The sequence below is a fragment of the Callorhinus ursinus genome, unplaced genomic scaffold (assembly GCF_003265705.2).
Source record: "Callorhinus ursinus isolate GAN/ISIS: 27379988/994484 unplaced genomic scaffold, GSC_fseal_2.0 scaffold8, whole genome shotgun sequence".
Lineage (NCBI taxonomy): Eukaryota > Metazoa > Chordata > Mammalia > Carnivora > Otariidae > Callorhinus > Callorhinus ursinus.
In genome coordinates, this window is record NW_027397070.1 from 22,380,584 (window position 1) to 22,400,782 (window position 20,199).

General features: G+C 33.5%; 1 protein-coding gene across 4 annotated transcripts in view; it reads right to left on the minus strand.

The window, feature by feature from the left end:
- The window catches only part of MDGA2 (MAM domain containing glycosylphosphatidylinositol anchor 2), a 799,761-nt gene that overhangs the window by 8,967 nt on the left and 770,595 nt on the right, over positions 1–20,199 (minus strand). For all 4 annotated transcript variants that reach the window (XM_073895162.1, XM_073895160.1, XM_073895161.1 and 1 more), the window contains 2 exons: positions 13,583–13,713; positions 1,926–2,031 (listed from right to left, as the gene is read on the minus strand). In XM_073895162.1, the coding sequence (XP_073751263.1) occupies positions 1,926–2,031; positions 13,583–13,713 (237 nt within the window). The remainder of the gene's footprint in view (positions 1–1,925; positions 2,032–13,582; positions 13,714–20,199) is intronic.

Sequence of the window (20,199 nt, forward strand, 5' to 3'; positions counted from 1 at the left end):
AAATGGCTCTCACCTAGGAGAGAGCTGGGTTTGGAGACAACAGACAACCTCAGTTTTTGATAGTATGGGCCATAGTACCATTTATTGCCTGAGAAGGGTTGGGAACCCGAGCAGTTAGGAGGAGGCTTTTGGCTGCCAAGCTAGTTTGTACTTAGAAATTAACATTAATTTAATATTCACCAAACACTGTCAAAATGAGCTTAGTAAAAGCTAGTTAAATAGATACAGATGTAACAGAATACTTTCTCATACCAAAGAAAATGTTTTTGTTCAATAGGGCTGTTTCCTCTGATTTACAGAGGCTGAATAAAAATACCTCCAATATGTACAGATATATCTTATTTAAAACAGCCACACATTTCTCTGACTTTAGAAGAGAAGAAACCTGATTTTGAAAGTGTTCTATTATGTAACAATAAAGTCCTTTGGGGTTTTCATCATCATTTTCCTGTTGCTACTCTTACCACTTCTGTTTTCTCCATGAGGGAGAATGTTCTCTCCTGCTTTCCTCATTTGGAAAGTTTAATTCAATTTTTAAAATTTAATTTGTAATAGTTTTCAGTGATCAAATTATCTAAATGTAAGATTTCTATGTAAGATGGTAACTACCTTCAGTTACTAGAATATTACTGTAGCTGATTTATGTTAGGAAATTCGAAAGAAATCCTATTCTCCTCCTCTAAGGAGAATGCATGCTTTTCTGTGCATTTGACAAATCTACTTCATTTCGATACTGCTACTGGTTTTTTTAAAGCAAAATTAGCCAGACACAGGGAGAAATTTTTACTAAATTTGTTACTTGAAATGCTAAGTATAATGACAAGGTGAAAACTATGAGCAAAGTGGCTCATTGTTATACACAATCTTAGTTTTTGTCTTTTTACAATGCTTAAAAATGGAGTCAGTTCAGTTCCTATGAGCAATCACTAGGTAGTTGCAGAAATTTAACTTTCAACATCTAGACTAATATAATTTCTCATTAAATACACTCAGTCAACAAAGACTGATTTGCTCTAGACTTAACAAAATAGATTTTCACATTCCTTTTATATGTACTAAATAATTGATGAGTTATTTGTGTAAATTTAGCTTGATCGATACCCCTTTATATAACCACAAAATTAAAGATTCCAGAAGGGCCCATGAAAATACTTGAAGTGGAGGAATTTTTAAAAGATGTGATTTTAGTTTTCTCAACTTCACATAGAAAATATGGAGATGAAGATTTTACGAAGCAGCTCAACACATAATTCTGATGTTTTTTGCATTATTTATAAATTTTAATTTATATCTCTTATTCAAAACATTTTTGTGGTGACAAAATAAAATTTGAAGATATCATTAAACTATAATATTCAAACCAGAGTAAAAAATGAAACCAAATTACTAAACAAGATTGTGACGCACATAGATGAATTATACTAGAATACAAATGGGCTGATTTATTACTTATTGAACATAGTTAGGCTCTTCACAATAGCGAATCTATTAAAATGGCTGGCAAAAGTTAGACCTAGAAAATATATTCATAAATGGGGGAGAGGGGGATAAAAACAGCTATGGTTATATAGAGGTGTGCTGAGTATATAAGTCAGCCAAATATTTTAATAAAAGTAAAAAAAATCCTTTGAAATTAATAATATAAATTAAATACTTTTTAAAATCTTAATTAAAAATCAAAGTGGGCTTTACTTACATAGACCTAAACCAAAATTACTTTTGTCTTATCTTAGGTCAAATATGCGTACCATCAAATTTAATACTTTGTTTTAAAAATATCTTCAAAATTTTAGGGTCTCACATGTAAGGAATTTCTAAATTTACAAACTAAAAATAACTGAGTTTTAAAAATTAGACCATTTTAGTTGAATAGTTATTATGTTACTTTAACATCACATCAAACCAATCCAAGAATAGACACTTACTCTTAGTCGTTAGGTCTTGTTTTGCACATTCTCCTTCTGCAATTGATACATCATCAATGGCAATGTCACCTTCTATGCCAGGACCTCGAATACCTTCAAAAATGAGCTACAAATATGAATGAAACAAACCTAAATGTAGACCTTTGATTTGTAGATGGATTCTTATTGAGAAATTGAGAAGCCAAACCCAAAATTGACAGCAGTTCTGACATCTATTATCAACAGTCTTCAAAATTGTTACTTACAAAAAACATAAATGTTCTTAAAACCAGTAACAGTATCTTCCTTGCTTACTATTAGTTTTTCACATCAAAAGCTCTGTGTTGATTTTAATACAAAACTAAACTTAACTGAATAATACAATAAAAACTACTACTACTACAAACCCTTGCACTTTCTATTTTCAGGGGTAAGGAAAAATTTTTATCTAAACAGTACTTCTCTGAAATAGATGCCCTCCAATTTTATCCAAACATGTAACACTGGTTTTCTAGAGACATTTTCTGGAATGAATCACTTCTGTGTTCTTTATAACTATATTATGTTTATCGAAGCCCAGGATGAGGGATTACCATCTCTATGAAATTTATTTTCTCTCTTGCAAAAATGTGAATAAGTTTCTCTTATTCCCATATGTTATGATATACCTCCATGATTTCACTTTTGACATTCTATTTTTAAAAACCGGAAGATATTTATGGGTTTACTTGTGTTCAGTGTTTAATGGCAGACCTTTGAATTTCAACAGTGATTAACACTGAGGTTTAATACATGGAAGTTGAAAGGATAGATGAATGAAATTAGTCTCCTTTTATTACTAAATTCTGAGTACAATGACAATATAAGAACAATTAGCAAATTTTTATTATTTCATTTTTACAGAAATAAGGCTGTCTTAAAATTTTCTCTATAACTCCACAATTGTTTCTAGCAAAACCTCTTAATCCTTTTGATATGAAAAGGCACCCTATGCATTTAGTGATTATATTCACAAACATTTCTACATGCCAAAATGAAATATCTAGTTTGGTCTTTCCAAGGAAAAATATGCTTAATGAAGAGGTGTTTCAACATCAAGCTGATGTGTGCATTTCTATACAATTTCTAGCCTTATTTCATTGCAACAAATTAGAGGGAAAGTCTATTTTTATCAATGCCAAAATTTTTGGTTTTGTTTTTTGTCTTTGAAAATATCTTGATATGGCTCATTTTTAAAGGCAATTTTGTGGTGATTTTCAGAAAACTTAGGCTACCTTTGAGAAGTTGATCTGTTGTTATCTGTTTTACTATCATAATTTTATCAATTGGAATCTGTAAGTGATAAGCAGAAGCATTAGTTATAAACTTTTGTATTGAGTCCCTTTTCTCCACATGAATATAGTTCATACAAGTAAGAATAATTTTCATGATTTGATAGGAGAAAAAGTTTTGGAGAAATTTTTATTATTATATTTAACTTGTGTAGAAACGGTTTCCTGCTTATCTATGTTGAGATAAATAAGTTAATAAAGATTGTCCAAAGCTATTTCCCTGAAAAACATCCAAAATGTCATGTATCACTGAAGCCAAAACAAAATGGCAGACCAGAATTAAAATATGATATAGAATCAAGTTGGTGGTATACGGATTCTCAGTCCTCAGGCAGAATCAGCAGTGAAACACTACTTTGGCTGCCTGGAAATAATGACTTGCATTTGACTTAAAGTTATCTGGAAAGTGGCTAAAAATTCCTCAGAGGACTTTTTAAATCACAAGGTCCTCAAAATGAGAATTAAAAAACCCCAAATTAATGGTATAAAAATCCAAGAGCACTGAAATCAGAAAAGGGGAAGTCATTTTAATGACTGTGGAGTATTCCACATTAAGGATATCACATAATTTATTTAACCAGTGCCCTACTGATATTGTTAGACATTAAAATTGTTTCCAGCTATTCTGAACAAGGCTGAGATGAATGCATTTTATTTTTTATTTTATTATTTTTAAATAGGCTCCTTGACCAACAGGGAGTCCAACACGGGGCTCAAACTCACGACCCTGAGATCAAGACCTGAGCTGAGATCAAGTCAGACACTTAACCAACTGAGCCACCCAGGGGTCCCAAGATGAATGCATTTTAAAACATTAATATATGCACTTTTTAAGAACACATGGCTCTTTAAGGTCATCATAAATTGCCCCTATCAGCACTATTGCCTTTTTCCTAACCATGGGTTTTTAAGTCATTGGGTATTTTTTCTTGTTTTGATATGTGCTGCTTACCTGATCGATAATCAATGTTAGAGTAAATCAATGGTTATCCCCACCCCCTTCTTAGTTTCAGTCATGTGATGCTGAGTCTTCTCTCCTGAAGATAACAACATGAATGGAGTGTTATCTTGGAGAAAGTCAGAACTCACAGATTCATGATGACATGAGTCTTATTCCATAAAATCCAACATGCTCCACTTTGGCCCCATGGCTAATACTTAGTTGAATAAAAGTGGAGTGCTGTCATCTCAGTTCTTTCTTTTTTGTGGGTATTATAAAGGATCAAATGGAATAATGTATAGATTTCTGCCTCCCAGTCAGGTTTTAATTCTGGACTGGAGCAGGAATAGGAATGTATTAGGAAAATTTGGTTTGGTAAAGAGAAAACCTCCTCAGTCACCAAGAGTTTTAATTTTAAAAGATGGCGTGGGAAGGGAAAGGTTATAAGCCTTGCTTGTAGACTGCAGTAAGGGGTGTGCAATGCAGCCATGGCAAAGAAAGGGACTTTGTGTGGAAGGTGAGGAGTTGGTGAGAAGACTGATAAGGGTAGATTAGAATGTTCTGCACCTGCTTACACTTGAAATTCAAACAGATGATGCTGAAGTCATAATCTTTTCATAGGGAAGGATGCTGGAGAAATAGGTTTAGGAGTACATGGATTTTCCAACTGAGGTATGTAGAGGTGAATAGGTGATAAAATTATCCATCCAAGTATTTTTTTCTTATTTAAAGCACACAATTATTCTCACTTAGCAAGTTCTAGTCACCTGGAGGTAGGTATCAATATAAAAAAGATGGGGCTATTTTAAAAAAGAAAACTAAAATGTATAAATCCTCAATGAATCATGGAACACTACATCAAAAACTAATGATATAATGTATGGTGATTAACATAACATAATAAAATAAAAAAATAAAATGTATAAATCCTCAAAATCATTTTTTTTAATTTTATTTATTATGTTATGTTAAGCACCATATATTACATCATTAGTTTTTGATGTAGTGTTCCATGATTCATTGTTTGCGTGTATCATTTCTGAACTTTTCGAAGCTGCTTGTCCTGGAATGATGCTGTCATTGCTCAAAGCACTTCAGAATTTCTTTTACTGACTTAAAGTATTAATTACTTCTACTTTCCCCATTAACTTCCTTTATCCTCCCTTCCCTCTGCCTCCCGGTGCAGTTGAGACCTAGGCTTGTGCTTAAACCCAAGGTGGAACCTGGGTCAATGCTAAAGACAGAGTCCTGAAGCAGAGAGGTTGTGAAGGATGCTGCCACACTTCTTTTGTGGTAGGACTGGGAGCCTTCTGCGGTAAGTGTCAGAGTAGACTGATTGATGCAATTTAATGTGCGTGCTGCCTCCCTGCAATATGTTGACTCTAAGTGTGTAGCTGGCAGAACAACAAAAATACAAATCAAGGGAAGTCGAATTTTCATGTGTCCAGAGGACTGCCTAAATCTAGAATGTTCTCTTATATAAATACTTCATCCCTTGTGGATCCTGAATGAGTTAAGTGTTATAGTAATAATAAATGGCTGATTTATAACTCTATTATTTACATTTATCTGTACAACTATGGCTAATACAGTTTGTCACTGAGTAAAGCAACTGAATTACTTTCTGTATAAGCATGGCAGGTGTTTTATATATCGTGTGTGGAAATAAATCAGAGGATTATAGTAGTTCCTAGTAGGATGATAAAAATAATTGCTGACAATTAGTCTCTTGGGACAGTTGTATAATTAGTGTTTTTAATATTTATTTGTAATTTTGTGATGATGGGGAATCCAATCCAATAGGGCCAGAGAAATACCATAGTCCTCCTCAGGGTCCTGTTTGGACAGGAAGAAAAAAGATCCTGTGTAGGATGTTTGTTTGTTTCCTTTTAATTTCCATAGCAGTTTTGCTCTTACAAAGATACAGATTTTTTTTTAACTCCTACTGACTCTCACAAGATGTTTATTGCATTGTTCTTTTTATGTTCTGAACTCCAACTCCAACTATATCTTTGAATTATTATAACAGCATTTTATAGATTCTAATACTCTCATAAGTGTCTTCTAGACTAAGACCTAGAGGGATACTTTTTCCTTATATAAAGAATTTTTTGATTGTGAAGTAGATAATAGAAATAAAATGCATACATATTCAATTTAAACAGTGTACCTTGGCCAAACTTTCAAGTGTTTATAAAAATTCTTGGTGACAAACATCTTTTTGTCAGTCATCGAAAGGAGAAACTATAACAGTTCATTATGATGTATCTCAACTTGGAAGCTGTAGTCTGTATTCAATGAAAAAAAAATCTGAATTTTATTCACTTAGAAAAGAAATGCTCTCTAGTTTAATAGGTTAAATTTTGTCATATTTTTATGAAATACCATCATGATTCTGATTACTGTTACATTAAGTGATAAAACTATGTTCCTTTCCTCTTTAGTACTTCTGAAATGTATCTTTTTAATTGCCATGAAGAAGAAATTAATGGCATCTAGATACTTGAGGAGAAAATGTTAAAGTTTAGATTTCCTAAAGGGGGGGGCTCAATTTATGCAAAACCTGTTCTTTACACACGATCACACTGGTATTATTTAAAATGGTTTCCCTTAACTGAAATGACAAATTTAAAATTGTATATGTTTTCACAGCATGGGCATGCAATTCAGCAAACTTAATATGCAGGAAATACAGCATGATCAGAAAATTAACTCTTCGTGGGTATATTTAAATGGGAAGTTAATAAAATGTATGTGCACTTGTGTTATTACAATGACACTACAGAAAATTAGTTTAGTCCACTGATTGACAATTTCTTACATATATGATAGGGCTTTAAAGCTTACAGATATAGATGTCAATTTAGAGATAGAGCTATAGATGATGCTATTAAAGCCTGTGTTCCAATATAATTTCTCAGGAAGGAAGAGTCCCATGCAACACTAATGAGTAAAAGTAGATGGGGGTGTCAAAGAATACAATGCACTTCGATGACATGACTTCAATGTTAATGAGGCCTTCTGCAAATGTTCACAGCATGTTTTCTTCAAGACAAGAGATATATCGCTTCTGATTATTACTGCTAAGGCAAGCACAAAGTCTAAGGATGCTGTTTGAAAACTGACAGAGTACCTCACTTGGAAAAAACTCAGGATACAAATAAGGTTGAAAATAGCTATTAACATTGGAAAATGTTTCCAATGGCTACTTCAGGAGCCACTGTCATGTCTATATAATGGCCCTGGAATTTGGCTTAGAATGCCAGATATGTATCTACATGATCATGTGATATTTAGTAAGGAGGACAATATATTCCAGATTATTATTAGAGAGATAAGCATGAGGGCAGTATGATGTAATAAGAGAACTAAAATCTTTCCAATCCCTATTTAATATTCAGGATTTATGTGATTTAAGATAAACCATTTCAAAATCATTTTGAAATCTTTAAATGAGGACCTAAGTGTGGAAGATTTCCAGAATTCCTTTCACCTATAACAAAGAAAACACAAAGACTGTATTTTATGTCTCAGAGTGTCTCTATATTTTCCCTCTGGAAAGCATTTGGAATATACTACAAAAAGAAATAAAGCGGGGCGCCTGGGTGGCTCAGTCGTTTAAGTGTCTACCTTCAGCTCAGGTCATGGTCCCAGGGTCCTGGGATCAAGCCCCACATCGGGCTCCCTGCTCAGAGGGGAGTCTGCTTCTCCCTCACCCTCTCCCTCTGCCTCTGCCCACAACTCATGCTCTCTCTCAAATAAATACATAAAATCTTTTTTTTAAAAAAAAAAGAAAAGTAAAGCATTAAAGAGGATGGTTAAATATTTTTCTTGGTGTAAGATATAAATTATAAGTGACATTTTAAGATAACACTATATCAATTTTACTTTTTTGGAAATTTTTCTGTAATCCTTCCAAATCCCGCAAAATATATTTTCATCACAAGCACTGATCATGCTAAATTAATTCTTGACAAAGAGCCCCAAAGGGAATTTCAGTAGGATAAGACTTCTATTTACCCTGAGAAGTACTACCCAATTTTATTGTCAGCTAAGCAAACTAATTGGACACACTCAAACAAAGGACTTTGCAAGTGGTTGTGTTTTAAAGGGTTTATAAATCAAAATAATTTAAACGCATGCAACTCCAAACAAATAAAACAACCTAAATGTCGGTGCAGCAGAGGCTCAAAATCACTTATATCTCATTTAAAATTCCAAGAGGTAGGAGATATCCTTTCCACTTGAATTAAAGACATTCTACAATGCCACAGAGCTACATTTGAGTAATATTAAAACTTCTCAGAACCTAATTTATATGTTAATATATTCTGTACAGTTTTTACTGTGCTTTCCTTGTAGGCATCACATTCCAAAGCAAGTATTTTTGAAAAACTCGACAGTTTACAAATGATTTTTGAGTAAAAAAATGCTTTGTCAGAAAAAAGTTCAAAACAACAAAAAACAAAACCAAAACAAAATAAAAGCAAAATACGGGGTAGGCTGATGTAGTTTTGCTTCATGTTTCCCTCAAAAATCAAGACTTATGGAATAATAGAGTCTTTAGCCAACAGACCTAGAAATATGTCAAAGAATAAAAGAATGTAGAAATCCAAAGTGAAAATATGATTTTATTTATCTTATTTTTGACTGGTAATTTAAATAGCTTAGCAGTGCTTCATTAAAAACTGCTACTCTTTAAAAAACAAACAAACACAAAACTGCTACTCTTCAATTTGCTTCCAGCCAGGAAGACTGAACAGGAACCAGATCTATCCTTCCATCTGAAACAACAAATAACTGGATAAAATGTATGAAACAATAAGCATCGGTAATGAAGAACAACGATTAATGAGTGATAAGAGTCAGACAAAGTGAATCCTATGACTGCTCTATACAGAACTGATAGACTAGGGTGCAAGCAGAAGAAAGATACAGCCTGGTAGGAAATCTCAGTTGAGGAGATGGAGTGGAGTAGAGTCTAAGGACTCCAAAGCAGCTGGAGTGCACAGTATAGAATACAAGCAAGGACAGAGTTGCAGAGATCTGCAGAGAGTCTCCCTAGTGTATTGAGCAGTGCACTAATCAGGACATGAATGTACAGTAGTTACTGCACAAGAACTGGGAAAGAACCAGAGAGATGCACTGAAGGTCACAGTACCCAGACCACACAAGCCTCGGAAAACCTCATAATTCACGGAGCGTTGGACAGACTACTCAGAAGACTCTTGCCTTGGAAGTGAGAAATAATTAGCCCTATATGAAACACTGCTTCAGTCTCTCCTAACAAAGCTTAAAAGCAAGACCAAAAAATGGTTAAACTCTCTCCAAATAGCTACATCCCAAACAAGCTCAAGAATATTTATAGAAATATAAAAATATCCAACAAATTTTGTATTTTGTAAAACTCTAAGAATTTTAGCTATCAAAGTAAAATTCCAAATGTCTGACACCCAATCAGATTACCAGACATAGCAGCAGAAAAATAACTTGTAATGAGGAGGAAAAAAAAATCAGTCAAAACCAACCAAGAGCTGACACAGATGTTAGCATTAGCAGACAGTGACATTAAAACACCTATTATAACTGGGTTTCATATATTCAAAATATTAACTAGAGATGTGGAAAATATTTTTTCAAAGACTCAGTTTGAACTTACAGAGATGAAAAGTACAATGGTTGAGATACAAATTACACTGAATATGACTGAAGGCAGATTAGACATTGTGGAAGAAATGATTAGTGAATGTGAAGACAGAATAGAAACTATTGCAAATTGAAACACAAATAAAAATAAAAAAGTCTAAAAAAGCATCAATCAGCTGTGTAACACCTTATATATATGCACATAAATAAGGAGTCTTATATACATACATAAGGTGTTGGACTGAAGTCTTTAAAGGAGAGGAGGAGAAACGAAAATATTTGAAGAAACATTAGCCAGACAGTACTTAAATTTTATAGAAACTATAAACTCACAGATCCGAGATCAATGAACCACAAGCACATGAAAAATGAAGAAGACGACATAAAAGCAAGTCACAATTAAATTGCTCAAAACCAGTGATAAAGAAAAAATCTTAAAAGCAACAGTTCACATTACATTTAGAAGGATAAATGGGAGTTTCAGCAGATGTATCCTTAGAAACAATGCAAACAAAAGGACAGCAGAACATCTTTAAAGTTCCTAAAGGAAAAACTAGAATACTACACCTGGAGGAAATAGTTTTCAAAAAATGAAGGTGAAATAGACTTTTTCAGAAGTACAAAAGGTGAAAAGAATTCATGTTTAGCAGACCCACACTATAATAAATGTTAAAAGAAGTCCCTCAGGCAAAATAAAATTGATACCAGATGGAAATATGCATCTACAAAAAGGAACAAAAAGCACTAGAAATAACTGCTTTGAGCACCAACTATGCAAACCCAGTCTGATATCTCAGTTGGAATGAGGGAAAGATTATAGTGAAGAGAGTTCTCCAAGGTTTGGACTGTTGTGAAAAAAGCTTTATTCATTTAAACACCATTGAACATCTGCTTTAAACATTCTTATAAATCTCTTTTTTTGTGAATTTAATATGTAAGTCTCTGAGGCTACAGAAAATTTGTTGTCATTTGTAGTTGTAAATATGTTCTACTCTGAATTTACACTGACCACATCCTTCCTGGTAGTGAAAGACTAATTCACGTCCCAAAATCCTTTCTTTAGATCAACAATTTTGGTAACAAGACACAATGGAGTAAGATGGGCCAAATCACAAAAAAAAAGCAATTCCTTTCTATAAGATTGCAATCTCAAACTTGGAGCTGACCCTCTGTGCCTCTCATTTCTTTCCTCTATGAAACCCCCTCATTGCTTATATCTAGGGGCACATTCCCTTCTGGATTCTCTCTGCTGTGACATCCTGAATGAAGAAACATTCCCTTGCAAGGACAGAACAAACAAAATAAAGCAAAATTCATATATTTTCTAATGTGAAAAATTATAGAATAAAAACTATTTGCATAAATATAACAATTTAATATCTGTTTGTAGGTCATTCTATTAATTCCGAGTAGTGAATAATTTTTTAAGATTTTATTTATTTATTTGAGAGAGTGCAAGAGAGAGAGAGAAAGAGCATGAGCAGTGGGAGAGGGGCAGAGGGAGAAGCAGACTCACGGCTGAGCGGAGAGCACGAGCCGGGGCTCGATCCCAGGACTCTGGGATCATGACCCGAGCTGAAGGCAGATGCTTAACGTACTGAGCCACCCAGGTCTGGTGTAGTGAATAATTTTAGTTCAGATGCTGATTTTCCTAATTTCCTTACCACCTTATGCAAATCTCTCAAGAGTGGACATTCTCTGTAATGACCAGCCCACTGGACTCAACTTGCTTTCCTATTTGAGTATCACTGTCTTTAAATTCTGTGGCCACCAAACTTTCCTGGATCTCCTTCCTTTTAACTCTAAAACATATTAAAAAATACTATTTAGGATTGAGCTCTTTTCCCACAGTTCATATTATTGGTTAGTGTTCTGCATGATTCCATCATTTAATCACTGTTCACATATGTACACTTTCCCTTGGAAATATCAACCACTCCCACATTTCTAGGTAGCACATACAATCTGATGACTCATGAATGTGCATGTCCCCAAAGTTTCAGATCAACATATACAACAACCTGCACATTTTAAAAAGGATACTCCATAGGCATTTTATTAACATGTCCAAAATAGAAGTAACCATATTCATCCCTGAAGCTTGTCTCTTTTCCTCTTTTTGTTATTTAAGGTAATGTGTAGCACAAGCATTACCCAAGACTCCCTAGTTAGAAACTGTTAGTCATTTATGGATACTTCCCAAATTCCCAATATAAAAAAAAAAAAAATGTTCTGCTAGCTTTCACACCTAAGTATATCTTGAAATCATCCTTTTTTTCTTTATACCACTTCCCTAGTTTGTCCCTTCAACATCTTTTATGTGAACTTTATGAGCCCTAACTGGTTTGCAATCCAGGTTTACCTCTTTGAGCCAGCAACATGACCGCTGTACCACATCATCCCCAGAGAAAATCTTCCAATGCCCCCCACCCCCGTCACCCAAGCACCATATGTTCCTTAACCTTAGTTTCACACCAGTCTGATTTCTCTTTATGTACCAAATTGCAGATAAAAGTTTTTCTGTTTCTCAGGCAAATCCTATGGTGTATGATGTCAATGTCTTTGTTCACTCTAAACTCTGCTTCAATATTAATGTTATCTCTTTCTCTGCTTTGCAATCCCTCTCCTTGGTTCAGGTTTCACCTCATACAATAAGTTTTTCTTGAATTTCTTCCATACTCTTCTAGTTGATTGGGCGTGCTCACAGAACCTTGTGCATACCTCTATTACTGCAATTTTTACAGGATGCGATGTAAGTGTTTACATGTATATTTCTACCAAGATGAAGTAGACAATCATTTTTAGATCTTCAACCTAACAATGTTCCTGGCACACAAGAGTAGCTCAAAAGTACTTATTGAACTGTTACTGTGATAATAAGTGCTTGTCTTAAAAGTGCTCAATTATTAAATTGATGTCTATGGCAATAAAGGAGTATCCTGAAGAAAACAGTAATATAACTATTCTTTTAAGTACCTATTGTATATATATTTGATTTAATAATTTTGTGTCGGTGAGGCAGTCACATAGGAAGCAAAAATATATCTTGAAGTACATTGAAGAAATCACCAGTAGAAAAAAAAAATACCCAACCTGAGTACATAAAATACACATACTTCACTAAAACTACATTATTTTCTCCACTGAAGTAGTTTCGTGAAATATTGTCTCAAGCCATAGTGGCCATTTTTATAGTCATTAAAATTTCTATTATATATTTGCAGCTAACTTTCTTAATTCAATTTAGCCTTACTCTTCTATATCAAAACAAAGAAAAATATCTTCTTCAAAATTCTTTTTGATCATCAAAGTGATAAATTACTAAAATGACATTACCTCAAAGAGACACATTTTGCTAAAGCACGTAAAATTCCATCAAGTAAAATTTGAACAGATTAATTGAGAATTGACTATCCAGTTTCTGTTATTATAAGAACCTATGTTATTTATCTTCAGGAAACAAAATATACACATGTGATTTTATAGGAATCGATTACATTTTCTCCTGGCACATCATTTGGATTTTGAAAGACTATTATTCAAACATATTATTTGATAGGTATTAATTAATAAAGAAAAGGGACATTTTCTCTTTATAAAACAGCTTTTGGAACTAAGGAAAAAATACTGTCATTTTTGTGATGCTCATATATATCACAGAATTTCTGAACCTTCATATTCCTATGTTTGCTCAAGGTCTGCCTTTAACTTTATGCTCATGTGCTGCAATCCCTTCACAGAAATGATTGTTCTTTTCTTACCTGAAATGAAGTGATTGGATATATATTAACATGAGCCTCATTCCACCGCTGTCCTTTATTCCCACTTGAAGACCACAGTGGATTCTCTATTGTTGTCTGCCCTTTCAAACGCAGATAAACATTTAGAACACCTAAAAATAACAATGACATTTTATTTTGTATATTTGTTTTTGTTTCCCATTTGTTTCTCCTTCACCTAACACTTGTAAACTGTTAAAAATAAAATTTCTCAGAACACTAGTGTCTTTCTTCCCCTCTCATTTCTAATCTTGCTTTTATGACATTTGGCAGGCCTCCAAAGACGACTGTGCCCTGATCCCTAGAATCTGTGAGTGTTATTTTATATGATAAAAGTGGCTTTGCAGATGTGACCAAATGAAGGATCTTGAGATGGGGGCGGATTATTCTATATTATCTTGGTGGGTCTTAAATGTATTATAAGATGGAGGCAGTAGATTTGATACAGGAGAGAAGAAGGTCATGTGAAAGAAAAAGAAGATACTATGTGGCTGGTTTTGAAGATGGAGAAAGAAGCCACAAGCCAAATATAGGCAGCCTCCAGAAGCTAGGAGTGTATTCTCCCCTAGAGCCTTCAGAAGGAACTAGCTGGCTGACATCTTGATTTTTAGCCCCATGATACTCATTTTGGATTTGTCTTCTGGAACTGAAAGGTAATGCATTTGTGTTGTTTTAAGCTACACAGCTTGCGGTAACTTGTTACAACCTGTGTGTGTATTGAGTGGCTTGTGCGAAGTCTGACTTTAAATGCCTTATCTTATATTACAGTTAGCATCTCTTTTTCAATTTACTTTTTATCCAAGTCTCATTTCTCTTCTAAAAGAATTATTTGAAGATAAAATGAGAATAAGTTTGTCTCATGATTTGATATATCTCAAAAGTTTCATGTTCTGAACATAGTAAAAATAGTAGTGATGCTGATGATATTAATATAACATAATATATATTGAACACGTACTCCAGATAAGGAATTAATCTTCTCAGCAATCCTATGAAGTACTATTGTAGAGAAAACTTCAAGTGGTTAATTAATTTGCCCAGTTCATACAGTAAGTAAATATCAGAGGCAAAATCTGAATGCATAGAGTTTCAAAGTTGGCTATATTGATCACTAAGCAATCAGTGTTTTGATTCACTTAAAAAAACAATTTTATTGAGATATAACTTACATGCAATAAAATTCTCTCATTTTAAATGTACAGGTCAATAAACTTTTAATTGATATGTACTGCAGTGTAAGCACTACACAATCAAGATACAGAACATTTCCATCTTCCCAGAAAGCTCCCTCACTTTCCTTTGCAGTTAATCTTCAGAGCCCTTGTTCCTGTGCCAAGCAACTACTGATAACACTTTCTTGACTAATTGCTGATTTTTGCCTTTTCTAGAATTTCCTATTAATGAAATTATGCAGTAAATATTTTTTGTGTGTCTCGCTACTTTTCCTCAGCATAATTTCTGTTATATTCATCAACGTTATTGTGTTCATCTTTTTAATTTTAGTACTTAGTTCATTTAGAGTTACTGTAGTTTTTGATATGTTTGGAATTAAGTATACCTTCTTATTTGTTCTCTAATTGTCCCTTTGTTTTTTATTCCTTTGTGGCTCCTTCCCCTCTTTCTTTTCCATTTGATTTTCTTTTTTTTTTTTGTTTCAATTTATTTCTTGTACTGATTTTTAAATCTCTCTTTTTAATTGTGTTTTAGTGGTGGTTCCAGGGCTAACAAGAGGCACTCATAACTTTTCACAGTCTAATTATAGTCAATATTTCTTTCTTCATGCTCACAATTCATACAGCATACATCTTTTAGGATGATTTCCCGCTTTTCATTTCAAAGCTGATACTTTACATTCTATATCTTACCTCACACATGTAATAATCTTACAACAGTATAATTAATTTACCTGTCCTCTATCTATTTTTAATAGTAATTGTATCTTTTTACCTTTGCCTAAAATGTAAACCTCACCTTACAGTGAATAGTCAGATGTATTTTACACAAATTATAAGAAGAACATACAGTTTTTAAATTTTCCACCTATGTACCATTTCTGATGGTCTTCATTTCTACCTGTAGGTCTGAGTTATAATCTAGCACCATTTCCCTTTGGCTTGAAGTACATCCTTTAGTACTTTTTGTAGTGGTGATCTGTTGGAGACAGTTTCTGAGATTTGTTTATATGAAAATAACTTCATTTCACTCTTATGTTTTTGTGAGATCTAAAATTCTGCCAGTTTTCCCCCCAAGCACTTTAAAGTTGTTCTATTTTCTTCTCTACAGCATGGTTTCTAATGTGAAGTCAGTCATCATTTTATCTTTATTCCCTTGTATATGTTTTTCTTTCTCCCTCAGGCTGCTTTTGAGAATTTTCCCTTATCTTTGGTTTGCAGTAGTTTGACTATAATGTGCCTAAGTAATCTTGATGTAGAGTTTGCTGAACTTCTTTTAGCTTTCCCTTTATTTCTGCCTCAGCTGTTTCCTCTACTTTTCAGACTCCAATTATATATATGTTATGCAATTTGAAATTCTACCAGTCACTGAAGCTGTGTTCATTTTCTTCAATCTTTCTCCTTCATTTCTCAGGTTGGAAAATTTTGTCTGTTTTCAGCTATATAACTAATATATATAACAGCTAATAAACTTTTTTTTTTTTTTCCTTCTGCAGTATGTTTTTTAAGCTCCTGCAGTGAATTCTTCATGTCTTGTCTACTACTTACTGGTACAATTCTTATTTAGCTCTTGTATAATTTCTCTTTCTCTGCTAGACTTCTCTGTCTGTCCAATCATTAAGACTTTATGTCCTATGATTCTTTTAATATATTTACTCTAATGTCATTGAACATATTTATAATGCCTTTTTAAAAGTTTTTATCTGCTAAGTCTACTGTTTGGTCCTCTTCCGTTTATTTCTATGGGTTGATTTTTACTTTTTCAATGACTGTGGATCACATTTTCTGTTTCTTTGTATATCTAGTGATTTTCATTGAATAATGGGCACTGTGGACATGACATGATGGAGACTCAGATTTATAATCATTCTTGGAAAGCAGTTTGGTTTCAGCAGACTATTTATGCTGACTTGTCATGTTAAACTTGTACAGATAGGCTTGGTTTTGTGGTAGCAATGCAGATCTGTGAAAAGCCCAAACTGTCATCCTAAACTCTTTAACTTTGTGGGAGTCAACTTCCAAATCTGTCTCCACCATGGATCTTGGTGGGGCTTAGATTTAGGCTTTTTAAGGAAAGGTCTAGAGAGGTCAGTTCTTCAGGGCATCATCCTAACTACTAAGGGAGAGCCTGGCTATTTTTTTTCATGTCAGAGGCTGTTAGGGTATCTCTTCACTCAAAAATGGCTTAAACTTCAATATTCCCTATGGCTCTTCTCCCAGGACTCTTTGACCTTCCCATCTCTGTTCTGTTGTCAAGTCCAAAAAAGCTGCTCTATTGCCATATTGTAAACCTTGGGTTTTTTGAATCTTATGAGACAGCCTAGTCTTCAGGCAAAGACTCATGTGGAATCCCATAGAAACTTCTAAAATCAACTCAGCACACCTCCTTTCTTTTACCCCGATTCACAGATTCTAACTAGTTCAGCTGCCCAGTACTCCCCTCTCTGCCTCCTGAACCCAGTGGCACCTCCATGTTCTGCTTGAATTCCAGAGCTCTATGTTAGGGCCAGGAAATCGTTCTCAGGCAGAGAATGACTCCCGTAGAGATTACCTCATTAGTATCCTTTTTTCTCCCCACAGATCTCAGTCTTGCCTTGCCTCTTTCGTTTTCTGAAAACCATTACTTTATTTTACCCATTTTCATAGTTGTTTATGGCAGTAGGATTTATCTGGAGCCAGTTACTGTACGGCTTCAAGACAGTCTCCTTTCGATAACTTTTATAGATAATCATGTCACTATTAAAATCTATATCTATCTTCTATATAATATATACATTGGTTTATGTGAACATTGTACACAAACACTGCCAAGAAAAAAGACAATATAGAAATCACTGTTAAATTGATCTCTCAGAGGCAGCCTCCTTAATATTTTGGTGTATGTTGCTTCAGGTTTTTTTTAATATATATCTATATATGTACAATTATATGGTATAGAGTAGTTTATCCTTCAGATTTTTAGAGCAATTTTGTCTAATTCTCTATACATAAGCACACATGTTCATATTATGTGCAAATGCATAAATATGAATACCCACTTTTTAAACAACAACAAAACCCCCCCGCATTCCTTACATCATAGCTGCCACTAGCTGGCTGAGTTTGGCTTAGTCTCTTAATCTCTCTACTTTAATTTCCTCATCATGTAAGTGATGATGATAATAATAACTAGCATAAGCTTTTAGTGAGAATTAAAATGAGTTAAAGTATATAAACTGTACATTATGTTTCATACGTAGTCTTCACTATGTTTACTATTATTTATCAAGATAGTCAAATAATATTTCTCTATTTCTCTATTGATGCAGTAGATTGTATTAGTGTGCTTCTTAATGTTCAACTCTGACTATATTACAGGAATCAATTTTACTTGGTGATGGACTATTACCCTTTTATTATGGTTGATTCCTTTCGCTAGTATTATATTTAGGAATAATGCATGCATATGTACACATAATGTTCTCCAGCTTTCTTTTTTGTTTTATCTTGTTGCATGTTCACTTTTGCTTCAGAATCTACTATCTTGTTTTTTTCCCCTTCAATGTAAGAAAGAATCTCAGGCTTGTCCTCCATAGTACTGATTTTAATGTCCATAGTATGGATTCTGTTCTTTTGTTTCTAATGTCATCTTTATTTGGCTATTATATTATTTATGATGTTACATTCCTTTCTGATCTCACAAAGCTCCCACTTATTTCAAGTCTTTTATTCAGTTCCTTTTTTTAAATTCATCCACTGTTGTATCATTATTTTTTATTGTTTAATAAAGTTCATGTTCTTATGCATTTATTGAAAGTTATAAAGCATATACAGAACAAATTTTACTTTCACCTGAATTTTAAGTCTTTTTCAACAATATGTGTTTCCTTTATTATGTGCATGTTAGCTTTGTTTTTTTCTGTGGAATCTTCACTGGAGCCTTATTTTCCCAATTTCTATTTTCTCTTATTTTAATCCTCTTTATTCATCTTTAAATAATGCTAAGTAATCTTGTGACAGTTCCCTCCAAAACAACGTATGGGCTTCTTTTATAGCCACAGGATAGGAGTGGATTTTGTTAGCTTCTCCTGTAAGATCTAAGGCTGCAGAACAGGTTCATGTGAGAGTCACTACTATACCAAGATTCCGCAACCTGAGAATAGTGGAAAAGCATTCATGTCTTTGAGCCCTTTAAGAGTTGAACTTTCTGGGACGTTCCTACCATGCTCAGTGATCCATTGTGGTAAGAAGTAGTTTTCTGAATCCATCTTTCTATTTTCCTTTTTAGATACTCAATGTGGCTCAACTTTTCTTGCTCCATGGTATTGGAATCTTGTACATCAGAAAGGCAACCTTGTGCCAACAGGAAAAGCCACTGCAGGACATATTTCTGTGTGATGTAACTGCATTCTATTTTTGAACATAAATCCACAACAGGGAGGGATTCCAAGGAAATCAAGTCCCAATAAATAAGAAATTGTGTTAAACATTAAATAAAGTTATAATACTTTTTGAGTCCTTTAGTTGTCATTGGACTTACAAAGTGGCATATAGCATGCACTTTTCTGAAATTATTTGAAGAAATGGTCTGTATGTGTATGAGATAGAAAATGGGCTCCTCATCTATTCCATGGCTTGTGTCTGCCACAGCCAATGGCTGTATTAGTGGTAACTGATTGGGTTGAGCTGTGATAGTCTCTACTGGTTTCTTATCTAATTGAACTGAACTGCTTTTACAGAAAGGAAAATATCAGCGTTTTTGTTTTTTTTTAATTTCTTAAATGTAAGACCTAACTTCTTTTTCTAATAGAAGTCCTTCAATATCTTGCATGAAAAGAATGAAGGATGCTTTTTCTAAGCTATTAAGGGAGTTCAAGTTTTTCCATACTTTAAAAGTTACCAGTAGATGTAAGGTAAATGTAACTGTGAGTTCAAGTTTTTCCATACTTTAAAAGTTACCAGTAGATGTAAGGTAAATGTAACTGTGACTAGAGTAAAAGTAAAGTAACTAGATGGCAGTGAATGAATTACCATTTTATGTGAAAGTCTTATTTCTCTTGGGTAGCATGACCAATTATTTTAATTGAAGTGACAGGAATCAATCCTGTCATTGAATCAATACATGGAAATTTGTGTCAGATGTTAATAAAAATGACACTCTTTTTAGGTTTATTAGTTGTAATTAGGCCAAAAAACTAGTATATACTATGTTTTTCACAATTTACTTAAAGTAGGGAATATGTACTGTAATAAAATACACATTTATATCTATATCTATCTGTATGACTTGCCATTATTATATCAATAATTATAAGTTATTATATCAGGATCAAATATATTTTTTCTCAGGGACTATGTTTTCCCTGTGATCATGTTTATATTTTTAATTAATGTTTTATTTTTACATATGTAATAAAAATTCAAACTTGAATTATTTCAATTTATGTT